At 42.4% G+C, this 20,034-nt stretch overlaps 1 protein-coding gene across 5 annotated transcripts in view; it reads left to right on the top strand.

Moving 5' to 3' along the window:
* The window catches only part of LOC121911661 (C-terminal-binding protein 2-like), a 74,866-nt gene that overhangs the window by 28,619 nt on the left and 26,213 nt on the right, over positions 1-20,034 (top strand). For 2 of the 5 annotated variants that reach the window (XM_042433358.1, XM_042433359.1), the window contains exon 1: positions 8,403-10,716. The exons of the other annotated variants lie outside the window; for them this stretch is intronic. In XM_042433358.1, the coding sequence (XP_042289292.1) occupies positions 8,418-10,716 (2,299 nt within the window). In that variant the 5' untranslated portion in view covers positions 8,403-8,417. Of the gene's footprint in view, positions 1-8,402; positions 10,717-20,034 lie in introns of those variants that run through there. 5 annotated transcript variants of the gene reach the window in all.

The following is a 20,034-nucleotide window of genomic DNA, read 5'->3' as shown; positions in this document are numbered from 1 at the left end:
TTTATGTGTGTGTTTAAGAACGAGAGAAAGACAAAGCAAGAGATTTTCCTTTCGTTTTTTTTTTCCTCACTTATTCCTCAACTTAACCGCTAACGGGAGCCAATGAATGTCAGAATGTTTATTTTGTGAGTGTATGCATGTCCAGAGTCTTACTCACCCTTCGCTCATATACCAGTAATACATCTACTATGCTGTATAGTGAAAAATTAGTCATTCGTGTTCCTGTTTTTGTAATGAGTATAGCCGCTACTTGCTTCCTGCTCTTCATCTTCCAGCTCCCATGAAGTTTTACCTAAAATATACATAATTGTAAAAGGGGTCATGCTTCCAACAAAGTGCTTGTTGGATGGCAGCATCCGATACCCCTGCGCCACACCTTTCCGACGTTGGAATTGGAGCGGCTTTGTCCGACAGGTTTTCTATCTTTTCGACAATCTGACAAGCAACACCCACTTCACAGACAAAGAAAGGATGTAGGATTTTAACTTCTCTTTTTTTTTATTCTTCATATAACTAAAGTTGTCAGTTTTTGTCTGTGCAAACAAGTGCAACACCATGAATAAGTTTAAGGAGAGACTGTCCAAAAAGGGTGTACACAATTGTCTCCCTTCTCTATGACTTGCAGGCTTTTCAACCCGCCTGACCGTTCAGAACAGCTAGAAACACTTTGGACTGCCGTCAGACATCGGCCAACACTGTTTGTCCCTCTCTCCATTCTCAAAACCCGTCACTCGATTGGTCTCAGTCTGGCAAACTAGTGATGTTTAACCTCAGACGGTCTGGGGCTCATGGGGAATGGTGTTTGTTAAGGACAGCTGGAAACAGAAATATTGAATTAACAATGATTTTACATAGCGTTTTATCATTCCTCTCCAGTTAAAAAGAGTGAGCACGGCATACCGTTGATGAAGGTTTTGCGTTTTTACAAACGTCAATGTGAATTTGAATTAGGTTGTTTTACTTCTGGACCTCAAAGTTCCAGTTTCAATAAGAGAAACCATAGGGTTTCCTTAGTAACATGCAATTATTCCATACTAAAACTCAAAAGAGTATCAAGTATCAACATACTTTCTTCATTTCTAAGGAAAATCCAATCAAGATTTAGAAACACAATATAACAGATTACTAAATGAAGCAACGATGCTGTCTGTTTCCACCCTCAGAATGAGAGCCACATGTGGCATCACAAACCTCTCCAAACCACCAACCCCGCTCGCTTGGAAACACTTTTTCCCCTCTTTTCACACAAGAAGAATGACTGAGTGTTGACTAAGGAGGCAATATGCTAAATGTCATACAATAACATTTTCTGATCTGCCCCCGTCGTCCCACAGACAGCTTGAGCAGTGTCCGTATCTCCTCCGCTCGTCGACAATGAAATAATTCTACCAAAGACGAAGGGGGATTTTTTTTTTTTTTTCTGGTATAGTTAGTTACCACCACTGCTCTTAAAAAAAGATGTGTAGAAGACAGTGATTCACATCGAGGAAGTTAAAAGATCAGAGGGTGGTGAATCACTCAGTTTTCACGGTAGCGTTAAATCTGCTCAACCATATAAAAAGGGTATTTCAAAACCAGAGGCATGGGGTGTTCTGCACCATAATGTCAAAGCCACCCACTATTATCTATAAACAGAGTGCTGGGACTGAGGCATGAAATAGAAATCAAAGTTCATATAATGTGTATTGACAAAAACAAGAATGTTATGGAGTAATTGTGATTGTGTCGCTGTCGTGGGTTGTACCGAAAAGAGACGGCGAGAGAGAGAGAGAAGCCTCCCTGATCTCAATTTATCTTCAGAGGATAATTGTGTCAATCCAATACTTGTTTCACAGCGGAGTGCATTGATTAGATCTTTACTCATTGTGATGAGTGGCTAACTGAGCCGCGCCTGTGGCCTAAATCGAATTTGAAATGGCTGAACAAGTGTGGCTGTTTACTCTCATCAAAAGTAGTCACGGTGCAGGAATGTAGATTTTACCGGAACGGTGAATGTTTTACCACTGAGGATGTCTGATGCTCTGATGTGATTCACTTTCCTTTTGCTTTCATGTTGAATTTTTGTGGGTTTTCAAGTCAGGCATGCCAAGGTCAAAACCAGGGCTGCGACTCTTGTGTGTGTCAGTTATTATTTTTTTTTAATCTATTAATTGTTTTGGCTACAAAATGTCAGAAAAAGGGGAAAAATGCTCATCACAGTTTCATGTTTTGTTTGCATAAGACAGATATAGCAGCCAATCTTCACATTTAAAAAGCTGGAAACAAAGAATGTTTGTCTTATTTGCTTGATAAATTATTTTTGATAGTTGATTGATAATATAATGAAGATTTTTCCAAGAAAATTGTTTAGCCGAGGCGATGAGTCACACCGTGACATGTCAAGTCTCAATTTAGATAGTAGATGACAGCCACTCTTATTAAATATGTGGTATTTGTGAAATTTTTCCCTAAAGGTTAATGTTTTACCTCATAAAAGTGTATAGAGCAGCAACCATTAGTCAATTAATTCAACTATTTTGATAATGGTATAATCATTTTAGTCATTTTTTAAACAAAACATCTACTGGTTTCAGCTTCTCAGAATGTAATTGCAGCCTTAAAAGTTTATTCATGTTTTTATGATATTAAGGTTTCTTTCAGGCTAATTGGATTTGCTCTACTATAAAACCTAAAAAATTATTTTATGTCAATTGATTTAATTAATCAACTAATTGTTTCAGCTCTTGCCAAAAAAACACAAAGATGTTGTTTGAATGGAAAACACATCATCAGCTTTAATTGATTTGTACAAATCACTACACTTATTTCTCTATCAAGCCTAACAACATTGTTTAGTGTAGATATCAGCTTTCAAAATGTATGTGATACAACTGTTCCTTCTGTTGTGGGTTTGATAAAGTGCCAAGAAGAGTGTAACTGCAATAAGGGAACTGTGGCAAACATCTGTTGTGAGCATCAGTTCCCCTACTCTCTCATTCCCCCTTTCTCTTTCACTCTCCCTCTCTCTCTGTGTCTCCTTCTGTCCGCTCCATCTGTGTACCCAGCATGCATTGGCTTGGGCAGCAGCGCAAGTCGTTGCCATTGCCGTTTAGCCAGAGCTAACTGACTGATCCGGGCAGGGATAGGACGTGAGCATCGCTGCGACCTGAACTAGGTCGCGGTGACAGCATGTTCCTGAACGTTGATTTACAAGTTGTAAATCTGTGCTTGGACACAAACACCACAAGGTGGGGTAGTGGAATTTGTCATTGCAACTCCAAGTGTTTTAGTTGGCAGTTGAATAAATATGTTAATGCTTGATAATGCATCTTGTTTTGTCATGTGTACAACAGACGGGGATGTTTAAAAAAGTGAACAGTAAATAATGCAGCCAGTCAAGCTAAAATACCATAAAATTTAGCCTGTGAATTATTCATATTCTCACATTTAACAGACCTGCAAGCTTCTCTGTAACAAAACGCTTCATATTAAACAGGGAGGACAACCAAGAGGCTGTGGAGGAAAAGGGAGAGGGGGGGGGGGGGGGGGGGAGAGGGGGGGTGTCCTGATGTCATCCTCCCCTGAAGGGGTGGGGGGGGGGGCTTCGTATCCTGAGCTTTTCAGTACAGACTGAGGGCTCTGCTGCATCCACCTCTCTACTTTCATCCCCCCCTCGCCCCCCAGCCCTCCCCACACTCTCTGGCATCCAACTCTGGTATGAAGTCATCGGAGCGGCCTCTGGGTCTGACCCCCCCCCCCCCCCCGGGCTTGTTCCAGGCTCCTCACCAAAACCCACGACCCCTTTATGGGCTTTGTGGAGCGACAGGGAGGGGCATGGAGAACTGGGGGGGGGAGCAGATAGAAAAGGGTACACAATATTGTCTTTGGAGGGAAATTCTTATTATCATTTGTAGCAAAGTGACATGTGCGATTGTGCTATCATCACGAGACTGCCTTTTTTTTATGGTATGTTTTTCTTCTTCTTGTGCCTACAGTAGTGTCTTTTGCCTTTTGTTTGAGCTGGCATCTTAGCAGTTGTTGAAACTCGGAGATGAGTTTCTGGAAAAATCTCATTTCAAAATGACCTCCTCAGCTACAACACTAAGTATTATAATGACCTGTGGCTTCTCTGGATCTGGCTGGAGACCGAATGAAGGATGGTTATGGGGAGGTAGGGTGAAGGGATGCACCCAAAGGAGATGGGTTATGGGTAGACGGGTCTCATAGCCGACATTCTGGAGAGTTTGTGGGATTTCGCTGCTGGATGTATGCCCGGCAACTGAAAAAAAAAAAGCGTGTCAATTCATAATGTTACACAAACCAAGTATATGATTGTCATTTAGATAAGTACCAGCTTCATTGCCATCGACCTCCATTTTACAGTCCATTTATTCCCTATGGAGATGCTTTCAGAGACAAATAATCCCACTGGAATCACATACAAGGCAGCCGCGTACATAATGTCTGTTAAGTGTGCATTACAATTCATCTGACAGCATTATTCTTTGCAGTCGTACTGGCATTGTAATCCCATTTCCAGTTAGTGCCTCCTGCCCCACGCTCATGCATAAGTCAATTTGTGTTTAACATTCAAATCATGCCTTTGGTACGTGACGTGTCACAGTATAGGAGACAGTTGTTTTTATTTCTCCTGCAGTGCAATATTCACTTTGAGTTAGTGTGTCATTTTTATTCATGTATGCATGTCAGGCCAAGGCTAAGGCTTTAGCGGCGGTTTGCGTGCATGGATGAAAAGGGACATTAACGAAGCACCGCGGCCGCCGCTGTTTCTGCTACACGTCAGAAGACGAGCAGAACAGGGTCAAAAGGCTGAGTGGGGATCCAGGATCGTGCGAGCAAAACGTATATGTGTGTGTGTACGAGTGGGTGGATAGATGGGAGGATTGAATGTGAGTGACAGTAAATTTCCAGATGGGCTCGTCGCATGTGAACTTTTCTGTTCCAACATTTGGTAAATATAAGCATGCACACAGTTAGGACATGCACCAATGAGTGCACACATGCATGCTCGCTCACATACGCATAAAGTGAAGCACCTCTGGTTCTCCTTGGTTCTCCTGCTGGTTTAGCTGCATTATTAATGTGGATGTATGGACTAAGAGGGCTGACAGGTAGATGTGAAGTTTTTATTAAACAATGGCAAGCATCTTGTGTGACAGATTAGCGACACTTTTACATCTTGTTACTTGCTGCTTAATGCAATTTTTATCTTGCACTTAGAGAATTGAAGTACACTATACGAGGCTGTAGTAATCAGTAGCATTTTCTGAAATCTATTAGAAGTTAAAAGCAGTACATTATTGCACATCCTTTCTAAAGGTTCATTTACTAGACGTTCTATATGTTTTAGTCGTTTAATTTTTCACAAGTCAAGTCTTTTTCAATGTAAGGTCTTTATAAGCTTCTGCTGGGGTGGTATTATATTTGTTCTAAAATCCCCAGCTTAATTCCTAAATCCCTCTGTTACAGTGAATCTGGCATTTGTGTGCACAGTCTTGCAAGTATGGCAAATGGAGGGACATTAGAATTTGAAAGTCAAACATTGTTCAGTTTGAGACAAACAGAACTCTGTGATTTACTTTCCTGTCAGGATTAGATCTGCAAACCCTGAGTACACACCTCTGCCCCCGTCTCTCTGTTTGAGGTTGACTTTATGGGGATGTGTGATCTGCTGTACTGAGAGCCAGAGCCTCTCGAGAGCTGGGCTAGAAGAAGCAATGAGAGGAGTGGATGAAGTTGGGGAAAGAAACCAGGGGATCACATATACTCTATAGGCTGTCGCCCTTGACATGGATGTGCATATGTAGTTTGTGTGTGCAGTGGCAAAAAGCTCTGAACATTTCCTCCTAAATCTAAGCAGCTTCTGTCAAGCCTCAAAAAGAGACCTTGCAACAATATATGTAGAGAAGCTTTTAGATAGAGAATGATATACATGAAGTCTGACTTAAAATGAATGATAATATCATTAATTGTTAGTTTCTATGTCGCATAAGTTCAAAATAAGACTGGAAGAGTGTGCCTTTATGTGATGAATGACACTCATACTTGAAATGACTATAAAACTTGATTGACTTTATAAAAAGCAAAACCCCGACTGTTTTAATAAAATCAAAATGGGTTTCAAATGTAATTTTTTCCCCCCAACTTACAGCTTTGATTTAATAATTCATCTTTACAATTGGGTTTAAATCTCTGTGACAGCTTGTCCTCCTCTCCTTCCCATTTTAATTTCCTTTTACATCAGGCTGAATAATGTTCCTCTGACCTTACCAAAAAAAAAAAAAGTTCTCAGTCATCTCCACAATTGGTTTTGGAGCCACTGTCGTCAGCTTTTTCCTGTCATTTTATGCAAACAGTAGAGTACTCCCGCTTCCTCTCTGATCTCTTCCTACTCTAATTAAACAACTGTGATTAAACAAGATATTAGTGCCACAACTGACATGCTTGCACAAGATATGTGGGAACTTTTCCCAATACGCTGATGTTAACAGAAACTTTCATCACAGTCTAAAATATGTATCGCTACTCCTCGTTATGGTTAGTCCTGAGATTAGATCTGGATGGAAATGGACACTTCCTCACCTTACATCTGTTTTCATGCATTAATAAACAGGGATCCTCTGCAGAAGAGATCAGGTTTCAGCTACAGTGACATGAGTCACGCAGACAGCTAGGTAGGTAGGCAGGTACACCCTCAGTCATATATTGAACATTGGCATGGTTAATTGAAATGATAAAAATATACCATTAATTATGTCTTCATACATGGCTCATGGCTCATGGCCAAGGTGTAATGTAGAAAATGCTGCAGCAGGATGGCTAATGGCTTTTCACACAATGGCATATTTGAATGAAGTGGAATGAGCTCCTGTTGTGTTTCAGCTCGATAAGCATGGTGTTTTTTCAAGGCAAAGGTTGTAGGTGCTTTGGATTAACTGTGGTTACAAAAAGAACCCTCCCCCCCCTGTCCACACACGCACACACACACACACACACACACACACACACACACACACACACACCGCACTCCCCCAGTGTTTTACTTTTCTATGTGAAGGGCCAAATCCAGATTACAGAGCCTCTCTAAGTGAAGGAGATCAGAGGAGCTTTGGGAATGAGGGGGAAGGTGCTGTAATTTGCTAACACAAAGATGCATATGGTTAGAAAACATGTAGGAATGTAAATGACCAAATACATTTACAAAGTTATCTTTTTACTGTCAGACAGTAATGGTGATAAAGTAAATCTATACTATAATGTGGCAAATAGGACAAACATTGCAGGTTTCTTTAGTGATGCTTTCTTCAGTCTCCTTGCAGCCTGTCCCTCTTAATTTCAATGTCATCCTGTTAATATATAGACAGCAGGTCTGAGTGATCTCAAATCAAGGAGACTCGGGCAATGATAGCGAGCGCTGCATCAAGGCATCAAGGACATTTTAGAGCAAGTTGGGCAGCAGTTGCGTGGTGGCTCTGCCGCTAGCATGGGGCCTGGAGGATTAGTGTCCAATCAGAGTGGATTTGATGTTTACTGACAGCACATGGGACTTAGCTGAGAGAACTGTATTTCAGTTGTATTCAATGAAGCTGCACGCCTTGCTTGGCCTCCCCTCCCCGCGCGGTGAATCTGGCAAACACTGAAACCTGTTGACGACACCACATCAGCAGCCTCAGGTAGGTGACTCTTCAGGCGGAGGGTGAGGGTTTTGGGGCTGGACTCTTAATCATTGGCATCATCATCACCATCATTATCATCATCAGCAGCAGCATCACCAGATATGCTTTTATCTGGTTCACATGACGTCACAGTGGGAAGTGGAATTAAACAGGCTTTATTTAGATATAATCCCTCATAGCAATCGGCAGAGTGAGTAAAATGTCCCAGAGAAGGGAGAGATAAACCCTATTGGATTAGTACAAGCCCCTGCCCATCCCAACCTCTAACCCAACCTATCTCGTCTTTTCTTTTTTTTTCTTTCTTTTTTTTTTTTTTAAATGTTTGGTGGCCATCTCAAGCATGCACCCTGTTACCTTGTCTTCCATGGAGTAGTTTTGCTACCTCTGCTGTATACAGTGTTTGTGTGGTTTGGGGTGATGTGTTTGTGTGTGGTGTTCTCTTTCCTCGCGCACAACAAGCCAGCATGACCAGAGATTAATTATTCAAGGACTGCCAGCCAAAGGGGGAGTCACCTGATAGTACGGACTTACAATATTACAACCTGATATCAGGTGAAACGGTAGACCCTGCTTCATCTTCTTTTCTGCTTGCTCTCCACTCTCTCTGTTCCGTTTTTTGATGCTGTACACGAGGACTTGAAAGAGAACATTCACAAACACTGCTACAAGTGGAATATTTTTCCTGTTTTGTGTTTGTTTTCCTCTGTTAACGCCGTCTGTTTTTTTTTTTCTTTTTTGCCAATGCTTGTCACTAACAAACAGTTGAGTCTCGGACGCTCCCACAGTTGGGACACATTAGGGGGGAATGAGGGTCAGTGGGACAAGACTGAGAGTGTTTACGAGCAGCAGGCAAGAGTAGCGGGCCGGCGGAGCTCTCTGTCATACGGAGAGGGAGGAGGGTGGTACGAGCCTCCACCAGGGGTGCGCCCCCCTGACCTGGATTTGAAACGGGACCCGTATTCTTACCAAGACTCTCTCTACGGACAGGTTTACGCAGAGCGACACGACCCACGAGGGCTTAGGAAGGGTTCTGTGCCAGATCTTAACCACTACGAACGAGCATCCATGGCTCACAGAGGTTCCATTCCACATCAGGATTATTATTCCCATGACCCGGCCATGACTCCTCGACCACCTGAGGGCTTTTACCGGCCAGACCACCAGCCTGCGCCGCCTCACCCTCATCCACTCAGTAGGTCAAGCTCTCATTTTGGGATGGCACCTGGGGCTCGGGCTGCGTGGGAGCAAGGTCAAGGAGGGAGAGCAGGACCTCAAGCCCCTTCATCACCTCTACCTCCTCCTCCCCCTCCTCCAACTGCTCATGAGTTGAATCGGGCTTATAGGGAACCTGGTGTTGTAACTGCTGCCAAGATGATGCCAGATGGCCAACAGCGCATACCGTCCCGAGACCCATCTCCTGCTCACTATGGCATGGAGCATGCGTCTCCTCGGTATGCCAGCGAGCCTCCACCTCTGACAGGTCAAGCAGTCTATTCTGATGTTAATGGTCGCCCATTGGATCCGCAGCAACAGGCTGCTACCTGTCTAGTGGTAGATCCTGCCAGTCAGGGTATGATTATGAGGCAAGAGACAGCCTCACCCTACACCATCCAACAACAGCAGCAATTACAACAACAGCAACAAATACAGCAACAACAATTACAACAGCAACAAATACAACAGCAACAAATACAACAGCAACAACTCCAACAGCAACAATTACAGCAACAGCAACTTCAGCAACAACAAATACAGCAACAACAGTTACAACAACAACAACAACTCCAACAGCAGCAGCAACTTCAACAGGAGCAGTTGCAGCAGCATCTGCAACAGCAGCAGTCCCTGCCGCCTCCATCCACAATGCCCGTCCCTGACCCAACTCTTGCTATTGCGGGTCCACTTCCTCCTCCACCTGTCCCAGCGCAGACCTCAGCAGTTGCCCCTATTGCACCTGCCCCTGTACAGGCAGCCCCATCTCCGGCCCCTCCTCCCCCAGTCACTCCACTTCCTGCCCCTCTTCCTGCTGCCCCTCCTACTGCCCCACAGACGCCTTTACCCGTGGACCCCAAGAAGACGGTTGATCCAGAGTTCCTTGCCCTGCTGCGAAATGATGGCCTCTCAGAGAGCACTATCTCCTCACTTATCCAGCAGGGGTTTGACTCCACTAGCATGTTGGCTGTCATGGAGGAGAATGATGTTCGCACGGTTGCTCCAAACCTTGGCCAGGCTCGTGTACTGTCTCGCTTGGTCCACAACTGCAAGCGGCCAGTTGATTCTCTGCCACCCCCTTCCCAGCCTCAGACACCCATGCGAGGCCGGTCTAATAGCTTTAGCCATCGCTCGGACATCTACCACCACCAGCAGCACCACCATCAACCGCACCCTCCACAGGCTTTGACTGTGGACCCCCAACTGATGCCCCCACAGACCCCTGGGGCCATGCAGACCATTTCACCAAGGATAGGAGATGTAATGGGTAGGAGGCCAAGCAGTGCCCCCTCTCAGCACCTCCTGGAAGCCTCTGGAGGCTACCCAGGCCAACCACCTCGCTCTCCAGGGCCATATGCAGGAGCCATGATGCCTGTTCAATCAAGACCCATGTCTGCTTACTCCTCTGGGATGACAATGCCGGGGATACCCATGCAGGGTATGCAGATGATGCCACATCAGATGACCGGGTCAATGCCTGTCATACCCGGGTCTATTCACTCCATGCCAGGTATGCCACAGCAGATGCCTGTGTCCATGCCAGCTTTACCGCAGCCACCACAGCAGGTACCGAAAGCATACTCTACCAATTACACAGTGCCCATGGAGCTGATGAAGAGGGACAGGAACTTACTGCCATTATCACCCATGCACAGCCCTCATCCCAGTCCTCAGCTGATGCGTAAGGGTGGGGGACCTGCACCAGACAATTCCCTTGTTCCTGTTGGAGCACCTGTTCAAGGCCAAGGTGCCCTAGTTGCTAACCAGAAGCTAAGTCGACGCACAGGTCCACCAGTCATCGTGTCCACTATGGCTTCTCCAGATACAAGTAAATCCTTTTTTTTTTTTTCTCCTTCCATCCGTATCGTCTGCTATTTGTCTGATTTCTTGATGCAGTTTGGTCTTGCTTTCCCCTGGCTGTTTCACATGTTTTTGAAAGATAAGGAAATGTCTTATCTTTGTAAGAGTCCTGCATTTTTAGCATAGTTTATGTTCAACACCATTTCTCATTGCTCTCACTGCTTTGAAAAGCTCCACAAAGCATGATTGCTGCATTGTTAAGAATCATGTTTTCAGTATTTGTTTGGCATTTCTGAGAGCCATTCAGTACGGTGATAGCAGCAACTTGAGTATTAGTTTGCAGTCATTTCTTTTAAAAAAGTAAGTACTATAAATCTATTTTCATTCTCCCATCGTGATGAATCATCGGTATGTGAATACCATCTCTGTCAAATAAGTGGAGTGCTGTGTATTCTGGTTTGTGCAGCCATTATTCAACTGAGGGCTGTGTGATATCAATTTAGCAGAGTGCGATTACTGGTGTGTGATGCTTGACCTTAAGAAAATCCAAACACAATGAGAATGTTAATAGAACATTTTTTGAATCATTTTATCTTTCTGGTCAGTGTTTTCATTTGTTTGCTGTCCTGTGTTTGGTCTCATTACATCAACAACAGATAAATGATATCTATTTTCTTCTTATCTAAGCCAGTGGCATGAAATCTAAATGTTGCTGCCTATCTGTATCTCAGAACTGTTGTCAGGATTATGAATTAATGCTGTAAAAAGATAACTTTTGCATAGACATTCTGGCAATCTATCCGCTGTCCTACTTTTGGTTTCTGCATTTGCCGTGATCCTAAAATGATACTTACATTCCCTGCTTTCTTGTCTGCTTATCTCTGCGAGAGCCAGATTTGTCAGGATTCCTACTTTATGTGAACTCCTTTATTATTTCAGTAATCTCATGCAGTTCTTTTGTCAGAATGACATATCGCTCCATTAAATACAACAGAAAATGGCATTGACGAGGCGCAATATAGAGGATTTGGGTGGAACAGCTGTCAGCACCCTTTCTGATACCTTTTTAAATTTTAACAAGTGTGCACTGTCTTCATGTTACAGTCTGTCAGTCGCTGCATTCATGTGTGAACAGTTCACATTAAGACTTTTCTGACCAGGAAACTCAGATACTGTATTATGTGCAGTAGTTTTAACTGTCTGGGAACATTAGGTGTCCAAGGATGCCTATGTGCTAATTTGCTTCTGCTTTGGCGTGCATCTCTGTACAATATGTGTTATTACGTTTGCTACAGTCTCTTTGCAAAATTTTTTTCTCATTTAGCTCTTAACAGCTGTATGCGATGTCCTTGGTAAGTAATTGGACCAAAAGCAACAGCACATGCCGCTTTTTAAAATCATATAATCTTCCACAATTATACAGCAGAAAGTTGTGTAATGGTGATTGCAGCATCAGCCATATGTAGCTCTTGTAGATGTGGTATTTTGTAACTGCAGCTGTTTTTGATGAAGTCCCTCTCTGCTCTGCCACGCACCATCTCCCTGCAGCCCCCAAGCCCCTGTTGTTGTAAACATGGATGTCTTATTGCATTATGATAATAAGGGTGCATCAGAGTAGGAAAGGCTTTACAGCCACTAGGGCTGCACAGCCTTCCTTCAGTACTGCTTCTGTCAAGGTGCACTACTGACCTGCATGGAATAGCAATTAGCTATGTGTAGTTCCTCTTGAACAGATTTGCTCACAGGGATCAGACTTTATATTTGAACTGGTCTATGGAGGAGTGGAATTATGTGAAATGTCAAGAAAATATATTTCAGTGACAGTTATATATTTATGTGTTCAATCAATGACCAAAACTCCTTGATATTTTGCATCCTTATTGTGTCATCAAGTTTATTTAAACAACCATATCAGATTAAGGCTTTATTTCATGTAGCAGTTTTTATGCTGAATTAATCTTCTTTTCACATCCATGGCCAGATAAAAGTATATTTCAGACATTCCGGACAAAAAGCTGATTTCTCCATCAACACCCGCTCATTAGAGGCTGACTAGCGGCATCACTGCACAGATAAAATCGAATTACAGTGCTGATGGCCGATGTGTGATTGTGTCATTTTCTCTGTGCAGGTTGTAATGAGAAGAGAGAGGGGATGTTTAATCCTTCAGATCCTCCATTTCCACTGCTGCACTAATCCACAGATACTCTCATTCTGTACAGTTCAGCCTCCTGGCTTTTCTGTGAGAGCTACTGTACATAGCCAGTAGGTTGAAATTGACTTTAATTGGGGCCAAGGCAAACTGAGAACAAATGATTTAACTGGGCAGGTTTTCTTGTTGTCCGTGGGATTTTCAGGTCTATAAGAACATATATTTAATGAACCCCATGGCTTTTCCTGCTGCTCTTAGCCCAGACGGACACATGCTTTGGAAAGGATTTCTTCAAGTCTGCCACATACATACAGTACATCGCATTGTTAGTACACACAGAGTGAGCAGAGTGGACCTCATTTGCATGTGGCTGACATTTGTTGCTTTAGTAATTTCATCTGTTAATGGACACAGCCGCAAAGCTGCTCTGAAAGCATATTCCTAAATTGTATGTTGCTAGGCAACGTGGGGTTTTTGGTGATATTCGTTGGCAGATTTGCTTCTGGTTAAAGGGTCGGTCCATAGTCAGAAAACACTGCAAATTTACCCCTTACTTTTTTTCTTTTTTTTGAACAAAATGGCTGGCTGAGCTAATGCATCTAGAAGAAAGTATCATTAATCATATTCAATCACTTCTTTTCATGCGGGATAAGTAATAATTAGGAGGTTTTTCTTTCCTATTTTTTAAAAGGAAACATATGCATTTTAGACCCAACATAATATGATTCAGCCTCTAAGCTAAAATTTAATATTTTTGTCAGGTAGACAAATTATATTGTACAGCAATAACACATTTTGCATTCCTTAAAATCCAATTAGTTATCAGCTTATGACTCCTGATATTCTGACAACCTCACACAATTGATTAGTTACACCAGTGAGTTGCACTCACAACCAGAAAGAGTTCCTCTCTGAATTAATAGCCCATGTGTAAATACAGATGGCATGCCCCCGCCTACTTCAATATATGATGCTTTGTGGAATACCCTTCAGCAAGACCCCGCCTATATATGACTAACGAGGGCTCACTCTCCATCCCCCACACTGGCATAATCACTGTCTATGGCAGAGTGGGATTTCCACTTCTTCACTTCCACCTCGCGGAGTGTGTTTGCTCCCGTCCGTGGACTCTGGCCAGGCGACCTGATGCCAGCACAGGTCAGTTCTGCGCTGCGTGACACACTAGCCGCGATTTTCCTCTCTTGCTCGGGCCTAGCGTGAGGATGGGGGAAGGTTATGGCATATTAGTTCTAGAGATGGCAGATTATGTATTAACGGGGTCCAGGTCAAAGCTACAGGCAGTTGTTACACTGAGTGAGGGATTAAGGAGGAGAGAGAGAGAGAGAGGGTGGGTAGGAGACACGGTCCTACTACGGTTAGATGATGATTGCTGGTTGCAGGGTGGGGGAGGGGAAACAGGGCGGTGACAGCTGTCCGTCAACCTTGGACTCACCAGGGAGATGAGGCTAGCTGTCAAATGTTGCATCGAGACTGTGAGGGTCAAACTTTGCCCTTAATCTGGGCTGACAGTCAAAGGTTGTTTTCATTATGCTGCTGGTCATATATATATATATATATATATATATATATGTATATATATATATATATATATATATATATGTATATATATATATATATATATATTACAGATATATATTTTTTTGTGGCTTACCAGTTCCACGACCTTAAGTAACACCAACCATTGGATTAAATTGGGATGTTTTCAGCTCAAAAAGGGATAGTCATACACATTATTTTAATTGTGCCTTTGAACACCTAAAGCCTCTGCTGTTTCAATCTGTGAAATGCCATTTTTTTCAACCTTCCTGGAAGTAAAAGTTAGTTTTCTGAATAGGCAATTGCAGGTGAATGGCAGCGGGAGTACCTCCATGGATCGGATGGACTCTTATGGTTGAAACATTAGCACAAAAGATTTGCAACTGTGCTAGAACATGTGGTTCTTTAATTAAAAAAAGAACACTATAGGTACAAGCTTCTGCACATAAAATGGTCTCCTGAGGTGCATTTTGGTAAGAAACATCCAATAACTAAGCCAAAGAATTATGCTTTTTAGAAACATGCAACACCAGTAGTTTAAATCAACAACTTTTTCACTTTCTGGGTCAATTCTGAATTAATTCAGCAAGTTTAATTCAGAGTTTTTGTTCACAATTGTAATGAGGAAGCATTTTTTATTTGCTACAGCACTGATTCACGCCTCTGTCTGGCTCCTACTCCACAGCGATGGTGTCTCATGGGTACTGTAGTATTCAGAGCCATCCGCGATACCCAATTGGTAGTTAGAATATGATTTCTCAAAAGCAAAAACTGATATAATTAAAGTTGATGGCCATAATAAAACATGTAGTATTGTTTAATTATCCTGAAGACTCTCATGTTTCTATGTTGAGGAACATTGAGGATATTATTACCAGCATCTCCTCCCACTCCGCAGCTCTATGCAGCCTGTATGTAGGAGGGTGTGTGTGTGTGTGTGTGTGTGTGTATGTGAACTGCTGTTGGCAGGTGGCACTGACAGTGGCGTCTGTTAAGGCACAGAGCAGAGTTCCTCTTTCCACCAGATGTTCCTCTTAATATCAGGCAGTGATTTCCTTTTCACCTAATGAATGAGTAAAGTCTGTGGTCTCAGAGTTTCTCTCCCTCTGCCAGGATTACATCGATACAAACATAGAGTTCTCATTTTCCCCTCACCTCCTTCTCCCCTGCTTGTTCTCTGTGTTTAAATTGATACCAGTCTGCCTTTGTCTTTCTCTGCCCCCACCCCGTCTCCCTTTCATAGAAAATTAATCTTTGTAGGAAATGATTCAGCTATGACACTCTCCTAACTTAAGAGACCGAGGGGGAAAAGAAGTTAGAGGTAATGAGAGAAATATGTTTCTAAACAAACGTCATACCCAGCTCAGCACATTCATTCATGACTGTGGGTTGTGGGTTATAGAGCCCGTCTGCAGGAAAATGAGGGAAACGAGGAAAGTGAAGATGGGAAGTGATTGAACCGAACCAAAGACAGCAGAACAGAGGAGACGATTGAGTGAGAAAGACCAAAGAATGGAGTTAAATGCACAGAGGGCTGCTTTAGATTAGATTGGGGAAAGATTGCCCGCTTTAGAGGCAGCGATAGAGTCTTAGAAATGGGTGGAGGAGAAATTGGACATTATATAAATGGAAACTCTGTCGTGCCATCTATTAGGAAGCAAAGGACACGAGGAAGATTTTTGCCTGAACCATTGCTGTGACAGTGGGTTTTTTTTCTGTGTGTCATTTAGGGCCGGATGTTAGGATTATTTCTAGGAACGCAGGTAACTGTTTAAAAAAATAAAACGGTGAAAAATGTTGATCACTGTTTCCCAAATCCCAAGGTAACAATCCTCAAATGTCTTCTTTTGTCCTGACCAACAGTCCACAACGAAAGATATTGAATTTACTATCACAGAAGACAAAATTAAAAGAATCAGAAGCTGGAATCAGAGAATTTGGATATTTTTTCTTAAAAAATTACTCAAAATGATTATCAAAATATTTGAAATTGGCTGTGACCAACAAATCCAAAGATTTCAGTGATATTAAAGAGATAAAAGCAGCAAAACATCACATCTTAGAAACTGAAACCACAAAATGTTTTTGGCTAAATTACTTAAAAGATGGTCCGTTCATTTTCTGCTCATCAACTAACTTAATAAATTAATAAACTGACTTTAGTTGCAGATCAAGTGTAGTTTAGTGTATGTTTAACAGTATAACCCCCAGCCTGACACTTTCTCCTGACATATCATTAGAGACATCACTAAAAAAACACAACATTAATATCACATTGCCTCTGAGAGTGAACGAGACCTGTCTGGTAAACCGTATCTATTTTGCCGCGCGTCCATTTGTTCGCAGATGTAACACCGTCTCCAGGATACAGATAATATACCGTACAGACGTCTTCAATAGAAAACTTGTACTTGAAAGGCAAAGTCTGACCATGAAGGCAGAAAGCTCTTTCTGGCCAGTTTGCCGCATCCTTTTGAGGGAGACTTGAAGTGATTAACTGCTGGTTGTGGGAGCAGAAGCGAAGGAAGGACAGATAGAAGAGGTCAAACATTCATAAAAAGAAGAAAACAAAAAAAAAAAAAACTGTGAAATGAAAACCCTGACTCCTTCTCTCCTCTCCTCCCCTCTTGTCGAGGTGCCAGTCAGGGGAGTCACCCTGAATTATTCATTTTGAGAAAATGAAATCTTCATGGGTGTTAAACCGGAGTGAAGACGAGGCAGGGGCTGACCATGTTCTCTGTATACAACATGTGTGTGTGTGTGTGTGTGTGTGTGTGTGAGACGAGGCGTTGCAGAACTTGACACTTTGCTTGGCTGTGTTTTAACAAAAGCGAGGGGGGAGATATGTTTAGAGGTGCAGATGAATCTCATTTGCACCCGAGGAAAAATATTATTCGTTTCTCAGTAGGCATGTCGGCCGTGTTCAGGATCACACGGGGCTGTAAATGGGATTGTGTTTCACAGTGTTTTTTAGGGCTCACACAGGGAGGAGGATTTGTGTGTGTTTGAGCAGATACCACTGGATTTTTTTATTTATTTATCTGAAACAATATTTTATACTAATTTCATCTTGAAAAACACATTTATGAGCAAGCGACTGTAGAGTTAGTGCAGTTATTTGGTGGTTAAATCAGTGTCTTATGGTTAAATCAGTCATGCAAGTGTGTTGTGTGCGTATCTGTCCATGTATTTATTCACTGTTTTATTTCTCATGGATGTCTGTTCACATTCTATTTGTCTTAAGTCTGCAGCATACATGAGGGGTGTAATAAGCAACGCCCCCCCCACCATTAAGACCCTATTCTCTCTCACATCCTCTTTACATTTCTGTCTCTCTCTAATCAGGCCAGTTGGCTCAAGTCACAGAGAAAGAAAAAAAAAAAAAAAAGGTGGAGGAGGAGAGCGATGGCGTTGGAGAGGTGGAGGGATGCACAGACGGGGTATGAATGGGAGAACAAGAATTTATGTGCTGAGATCGCCTCCCTGGAAAATAAAAAAAACACACACACACACACACACACACACACAAAAAACAAAAAAAAACCTCAACATCTGTTGTCCACCTGCAGCTGTGCCATCTCTCTTTCTTTTTTTTTTTTTTTTCACTGCCCCTCTTCTCTTCTCATCCTTTTCCCTAGAATCTCATTTGTGCTTCAATCATTTGGCAACTGGCACGCCATGTAGATCACAGGAGGCAGATGGGATGGTGGATTTTTAGAGGTCAAATTATACAGTAGGCCCTTCTCCCTCCAGCGCTCTCTTTTCATGAATGAGGCTGTTTTACTCCAGGCCTGGTTTGTGGGCTCTGGTTACATGTTGTAATCAAACCTCCTCAATGGAGCCCTTTAAACTCTCTGCACTCCTGTCGAGCTCCCAGTAAATACACGCAGCACACTGTAACATGCACAGTCGGAACAATACGACATCATACTATAAAACGTGTTGTTTTTATTCTCTTTTTGTTAAAAACATCAAAAGTAGAACGAGTAGAACTTCATTCAATTCATTTAATACATCTGTACAGTCTGTAAAATGTCAGAAAATAGTGAAAAAATGTCAGTCATGAGATCCCAGAGCTCAGTATGACACATTCAGTCTTGTTTTGTCTCACCAAAACCAAATAAATATACAATTTACAAGAATACAAAACAGAAAAAAGGAGCAATTCCTTTGATTTGAGAAGCTAGAACCAGTAAATGTTTGTCATATGTGCTTCGGATCTGACTCTGAATGATTAACGGATTATTTAAAAGCGTTCTCGACTCATTCCTGTTGATCAACTAATCAATTAATCTGCTTAACACTTTGCCACTAATTCACTAATTTATTCACTCGCTCGTTCATTTATGTTCACGCACCGAGCCGGGATCATTCACTCGCCTCCTCTCTGCTCTCTGCTGAGCTTTGCAGGATGCAGCGTGTCCTTGTTTAATACTAATTAAAACTCAACTGATATTCAATTTTTAACGCTGATACCAATATTGATAAGTAAGAGAGAGCATGCGTTAATATATAACACAAATATATTTTTAGCAAAGATCCCTCAAAGTTGAGACAGATATGTTGAGGCAGGATGTGTTACAACAGAACAAATTAACATATTTGATTAAATACAATATATTAAAGCATCCCTTGACGACAAATTAGTTTTCCAAGCAGAGTATTTTTATGTCTTAAACATGTCTGGAGGGGTCTTTAAACTTGAATTAGGAAAGATAGGTGTCAACATACAGCATAAAACAGTTATTTTATTTATATATCTGTCGCACTCTAATGCTAAAAATTAAAGAAACTGGTTGGAACATTTTCAGAATACATGTTTCTTGTTGTTATGGCCACGTATGACCTGGACGTCTGGACTTCTTAACCTTCATCATCAAAATCCTTTTAAGGCATCTGTCAGAGACAAAGTAGCTCGGCGTTGAGCCGCCCTCTCCGACCGATCTAGTAGTAAACATGTTAATCTGTTACTCCTGCGCTTGTGTTTACGTCTCAGGATCAATTAGAGGATTTACCTAAGCGTTACCGTAAGTTCACTCGAAGGACTTTACTGTTTGTCTACATCCAAACACACACAAACGTCACTCTGATGAAAGAGAAACACACTTCCCCCTGAGAGCTCAGTTGCAGGCAGGCGTGTAGCCAGTAATGGGCCTTGGGCGACGCTGGCCGAGCCACAGTACTCACCGGCCCACCCAAGTCTGATTAAAATACATTTTGTAACAATAAAAAATATATATAAGGTAAATAAATTAATATAAACTTGACTTGACGCGTGTGTTTGTGTGAATTTGATTAAAACAGAATTGCTGTAATAAGTTGTAGGAAGTCTTCTGAATGACCTTCACAAGCTGCCTTCAGCCAACCAGCTGCTTTTCAGGTGATGTAACGTAAACGCTTCAACAAAGGCTAAACAAAGTTTTTAAAGTGTTATTTGAAAAAAAGTTGAGGAAGAAGAAACTCCACCGCCTCCCATCGACTGAGTCCACCAGACTCATCGGCCCACAACAAGGTCCCTGGTGGAGTGGCGCCTCCTCCCAGTCAGCCTGATGCGGGGGTCACCCATAGCGACGGGAAGTAGTAGGGGTACTCAGGGAGCTGCAGCCTCCAGGTGGCTGCCAACCATATAGGCCCATT

Source organism: Thunnus maccoyii, chromosome 14 (genome assembly GCF_910596095.1).
Source record: "Thunnus maccoyii chromosome 14, fThuMac1.1, whole genome shotgun sequence".
In the NCBI taxonomy this organism is placed as follows: Eukaryota; Metazoa; Chordata; class Actinopteri; order Scombriformes; family Scombridae; genus Thunnus; species Thunnus maccoyii.
The sequence above is the reverse complement of the archived record's forward strand: the minus strand, read 5'-3'. Positions and strand labels throughout refer to the sequence as shown.